General features: G+C 33.9%; 1 protein-coding gene across 1 annotated transcript in view; it reads right to left on the bottom strand.

Annotated features, from left to right (window-relative positions):
• Window positions 1–4,033: 4,033 nt before the first annotated feature.
• Window positions 4,034–6,258, bottom strand: part of LOC134670924 (carbonic anhydrase-related protein 10) — a 59,269-nt gene continuing 57,044 nt past the window's right edge. The window contains exons 10-11 of the mRNA XM_063528757.1: window positions 5,955–6,000; window positions 4,034–4,197 (exon numbers count right to left, since the gene is read on the bottom strand). Coding sequence (XP_063384827.1) covers window positions 4,124–4,197; window positions 5,955–6,000 — 120 coding nt within the window. The 3' untranslated portion in view covers window positions 4,034–4,123. The remainder of the gene's footprint in view (window positions 4,198–5,954; window positions 6,001–6,258) is intronic.

Genomic DNA, 6,258 nt, shown 5'->3' with positions numbered 1-6,258 from the left:
GAACTTTAAGATACGTCAAATATTACTAAAGATACGACATGGATTGTAAAAAGAATCGTTTCTTCAAACAAAAACGTCACTATTGACACTGACACATTTAATCCATGTCGTTTCTAGATCTATTAATTGACGTATCTTAAAGATCGAATCAGGCAGTCTGTTGACTCATTTCTGGCCAACTTTTTGTGGATTAGCTTATAATAAAATAAAATACGTTTAGTTTCTATAATTGTTTAATATTTTTATCAGATTTAAGACGACACAAGCCTAAATCTACAATAGTATACACAAAGGATACAGTTTTTACAGTATTTATACAATACATGAGCTTTTTAAGAACTTCTATATAAATTCTTAACATTTAAAAATAACATAGCTACTAATAGCACTAGTTTGTTGGAGTATATTTTATAAACAAATATATATAAACTATTTATAAAAATGCAAACGTATTAAATGCTTTGGTTTGTTTGAACAATTTTACGGTTAAATGATGTAGGTATAACTAATATTAGGAAACAAAATAGCACACTATGTATGTTAAAAATTAAATAATGTTTTTTCTATAGATAAACTGCCCGATTCGAACTTTATGATACGTCAATTAATAGATCTTAAAACGATATGACTTAGATCTGTCAGTGTCAAAAGTGACGTTTTTGTTTGAAGAAACGTCATATTTGACACTGACATATCTAATCCATATCGTTTCTAGATCTATTAATTGATGTATCTTAAATTTCGAATCGGGCCAAAAGTCATGGGTATCATTAATAGTAAGTAGGTACGGTTATATAATCTACTCTTAATATATAAATTACGCATACGCATAGTCGTAAAAATATTGTTTCCATTTTAACAGTAGTTACCTAGTCATAAGCTTTGTTTAAATCTAATAATTAGTTTTTTTCTATTTTACCATACCTATTACTTAATATGTACCTTCCAAGTATATTAAGTAAATGATCATAACATTAAATAATTATATCATATTCACAGCTATAAGAAGAATAAAAGTCTTAGTAACAATAATAAATAAAACACCGGACTAAACATTAACCCCCTTATTCATAAACGTTTACTAAAGTTGACAAGCCGATAATAATCGTTTGTCCCTTTCCATCATACCAATACGTCGGAAAGGGACAAACGATTATTATCGGCTTGTCAACTTTAGTAAACGTTTATGAATAAGGGGGTAAGACTTTTATTTAAATGACGAAGGCTCCGTAAAAACAAATGACAGAACCTAAAAAGTAATTAAATAATAAGTGACGTCATTAAATTTGATAACAGATACCACTATTAGAAGCACTCTTTACGCTCAAGATCTAATGTCTGTTTTCACATGAATGTATATATTTTGCTCCCTTAAGACTAATCTACGCATATCTCTACTAAATTGAGATATATTATTTACACAACTAAAGTATTCTTAGCCGTATATTACAATTCGATTGTCTGGTGTCAAAATTTAAAATTTACATCGCCTACTGGCGTTATATCTTTTGAAGCATTATACCATAGTTATAGTTTTGCCAAAGCTTACCCATAGGTATAATATTCCTGTATACTTATGTTTTGGATAAATACAATTAAATTGTGGACGAAATCCGATACTTCCATTTATGATTAACCTATAAAACACCTATACATATATACAGGTAGGTAGTACATACATACATATACTCATACCGTTATGGTTTAATTAGATCTACAACTACATTTACGCAATAACAGTCAGAACAGTAGGCTCACTTTACACTTTACATTTCATGTGGGTATTGTTGTACCAATGGCGTATTAACTAAAATGTATTAGAGTTAGACCAAGAAAGAAAGATGGTAACCGGACTTTAGGATCAAATTAATGACGTTTCAATTTTCTCTCAACTTATTAACTTTCAGGGCTACACAAATTATGACTAAAAGTGCGACCCAGTGGAAATTCTATCGATGTTGCGCTTTATAATTGCATAATGATTTATGCAATTATAAAACGCACCACACTCACTCAGGGGCGCAAAACTGCGGACCGGAGAGCTGGCAGCTACCTCGCTCATTAGTCTTGCAGTTCAGCGGGGTAATGCAGCCAGCATCTTTGGAATCTCGCCAAAGCCTGTCGCAGGCTAAGTTCCCTGTCAGGGAACTTTTTTAGACTAGGTTAGTTTTAGTTTGTATTTAGGATACTTCATGTAACTATTTTTAATAAAGTATTGTTTATGACTTTTGTGTTTGTTTTTAAATTATAATAAATTCATGTAAAATTGTAAAACGTGTAAAGTGAGTTTATTGCTCTGAGGTTTCATCTGTGATACAGCGTACTAATCATAGTTAAAAGCATTGTTACACTTTCATATTGCTTAGTTTGTTATCCAGGGAGATATTGTCTACACAATTGACGTATTACAATAATATAATAACATAGAATAATAGAACGACCTGAGGAATAATAGGTTTTAAAAACCTACTAGTACCAAATGTAGTACGAGTAGACTGGTATTTTTAACGCTTATCTGATGGTTTAACCAAAATTGACCTACTGGTATTGTTTCAAATACAGCATAGTTTTACCTCAGGTCTAATGAAGTATAATCTGAATAAGTAGGCAATGGAAAAAAGTTACAAATTGAATCTAAATTCTATAAAACATTCCTATTTACAAAGCTTAAAAAATTACAACGACGCATAAATACTCGTAGATATTATAAATTTACATATGACTTTTGTATATGTCGGCGGCCGATCGTAAGATCAGGCAGATCGTAATGTTCCTGTGTAATGTTTTGACGATAGTCACATTAAACCAATATATAGGTAGGATAGTTTCGTTAGGTTGCTTCATATGCCCGAAGGGCAAACTGCCCAGAAATAGGAGCCCCGCGTAGCGGGGCTCCGTCGACTCAGAGATCGGGTCTAAGATTTTCATGTTTCACGATATGCCTAGGAATTTCACGATATGCCTGATCTTACGATTAGCCGCCGACATATAGATGGCTATTAAAGATTTAGGTAAAACAATCTTCTAAACAACAACATAATGCTCACCAATAAATACAACATGGATGCAGTTTTACCCTCCTAAGGCCCAGCCATACAAATGAAAAAAGCAAAATTTGCCACAGAAATTTGAACCTTTATTGTAGGCAATAGAGTTGATTTTGCGTTGTTTAAAAACTGAACGACACAAACCAAAAGCAACTCTATTCCAATCGAATATGATTTAAATTTCATTGAACTGAATAAGTACTGTAGGTAGGACCATGGGCCTTAGGAGGTTACACTACATCGATATTTTCGCAAAAGTTACTATTTTGTCGATTACCAATAACCTCCAGACTGTTTGCCCGATTCGAACGTTAAGATACGTTAATTAATAGATCTAGAAACGATATGGATTAAAATGGCGTTTTTATTTGAAGAAACGTCACATTTGACACTGAAATCTAATCCATATCGTTTCTGGAAATGTATGATAAGGATCCTGACCGAATTGACCGTACTTAGTTAGTTAGTTATGCAGAAAACGACCAACTACATTTTTTATCAATGCAGAAAGCTACAAATTCCACTAAGTTATTTATTTATTTACTTTACTTTATTGCACAGAATACAAATAAAATGTACAAATGGCGGACTTAATGCCTAAAGGCATTCTCTACCAGTCAACCATAGGGCTAAACAGAGATGTAATAAAAATGGTGCAAGAAGAAAAGTATGAGAATTTAATTAAGAACTATTGCAAACAACTGAAAAACATAATTAACACAAGTATTACTTATGTATTAGTTGTGTATTAGTTATGGTCACTTTGACAAAAATAAAAAGTTGGTCGCTTTCTTTAAAACTATTTTTGTTATCTTTTTGCATTTTTTCGAAAGCATATTTTATGCTCGATAAAGCACAATCGCGGTTTGAACCCAAAATTTTTTACCCCCACACGCATACATACGAAAGTTTAATAATGTACACAATGTCTCAAGCATTATGTAGTTATGATGTAATTTTTGTCGTGAATAAACAATATTTTAAAGTTTGATAGGTAACCAACAACATGGTATCATTTACAAGAACGTCACATTTGGTTCAACTAAATATGGACTTTATCAGAACGATGTAAAGATCTAATTGGGCTGCAGCATGGCTAGGTCTTCCGCGCTCCTGTACCGAAGGTTGTGTTCACGAGGCCATTGAGTTGCTGAAATATTAACACATTTAATAACACGGACATTAAATTTAATAACACGGACATTAAATTGAATAACACGAACATTAAATTTAATAACACGGACATTAAAAGGCACAAAGATACCGATTCTGATTTTAACGATTTGGTAAAATTTTCATTTTAGCCGTTCACGCTGATTTACCTATAGGACAGGTACAGTCACGGATATATTGGAGCGGCCAAGGTGCTCACGATATCTGAACAGGCACTCTAACGCCCTGACAATAGAGGCGTGTTCAGATATTTGTGCGCGCCTTAGCCGCTCCGATATATCTGATGGCGACTGTATTTAGCGCACTCTTAAAGATAATTGAAGTGTGCAAATAGGAAGCCATCACATAATTAAGTTAACATTCCACGTGCGCAAAAGGGACAGACTAAAAATGAAAAAAGTGACCACTTTTGAGCCTCACACCGGCTATTTCCCGTAAACAAATTTTTAAATCAGGATTGGCTAACGTGAATAACGTCTTCGCACAAGCTCCGAGCAATCCATCCATATGCACACAAATGAGCAATCTATATGCAGACTTTACGAGTACCTACAAATTATTTTATTGAAATATAAATTTAAGTTTTTTTTTTAATGGCATGCATCTATTATTAAAATAATTGAATAAAACAACAAAGAAAGCAAATTAATAAAATAACACTCGTGCAGGTAACAGGGTAGTTTTGAAAATACTTATAGTAAATTAAAAAGAATACTATCTATAGCATAAAAAATGTATTAACAAGTGCGAACCAGCAATACCTACTTTTCTGTGACACTTTTTTTGCACATGCTTGGGTTTACATGCAATACTTTTTTTGGTACGAGTCTTGCGTGAATATCGTGCTGAAAACATGTAACATTAAGATTATTAAAAAAACATATTTATAACAACTAAATATTATGTTGTGCCCACTGATTACCAGTACGCCGGACGATATTGGCCTGTCAGTTAAAAGCAAAATTTGACAGCTCCAAACAACTGACAGGCTGATATCGTCCGGCGAACGGGTAATCTGTGGGCCCCTTTATATCTAACTCAGAGGCCACGGAATGCACGCCGGACCGCACGCTTCGGCACGCTTGACGCTCGGCCGATCGTCAAATATCGCCATACATTTGTTATACTTAACTATGGCGATCGGCGTCAGCGTCGAGCGTATACGCTCAAAGCGTGGGTTCCGTGGCCGACGCGTTAGGGCCCCCCCACATCTATTCTAGCGTCTTTCGAGCGTCGGCGTCTATCGGCGTCTGGTCAGCGCTATGGAAAATGACGTCGCTGCACAGTTACGTCGACGCAGCGTCGACGTTGCGTCGAGCAGCGGCCATAGAATTGTAGACGTCGACGCTCGAAAGACGTCAGATGTGGGGCCCTTAGTCTATTAATAAGTGTTGTTTATTATTCCATTTTTATCCCCTCTTTGTAAAGTTAGAAAAGTTTCAACATGCTTCGTGCTTTTACACATATGAAAGGTAAAGATGGTAGTTTTATATTATAATAATCATTCACGAATAGGATAACATGAAGGTAATAAAATATCGTCATGCTACGTGCTAGTGTAGATAGACATAGAAGCGAAAATGTTAAAATTTCATGGAAAAATTATGGAATCTTTCAAGTTTTCTGACATGCTTCGTGCATTTGTTTCTGCCATCGTTGAATTTTGATATCGGATAATTAAATTAAATAAAGTAATACTAATAAGTAAACTGTATAAAATGTTTTAATAAATACCTGTATAATGCATATTCCGGTACATGTCGGGACAGTTGCTGTTGATCTGTGGAAGACATACAACATATATTATTAATATTATAAATTATATGCGAAGGTTTTTTATTGTATCCATGTATGTACAACATTATAAGAAATATTAAATTACATAAATTACTAAAAGACATAAATAGGAATATAAAACTAAAACTAACTACAATTAAAATAATTAAAACTAAAAATTAAAAATATCTATCAAAATTTGGTGCCCTCGGGAGGGTGCCCAACACGCAGGCAGCGTTCCCGCGCTGGATTGCGATGGCAA

This window comes from Cydia fagiglandana, chromosome 14, assembly GCF_963556715.1.
Source record: "Cydia fagiglandana chromosome 14, ilCydFagi1.1, whole genome shotgun sequence".
Lineage (NCBI taxonomy): Eukaryota > Metazoa > Arthropoda > Insecta > Lepidoptera > Tortricidae > Cydia > Cydia fagiglandana.
Note: the sequence above shows the minus strand (reverse complement) of the source record. Positions and strands in the feature narration are given on the sequence as shown.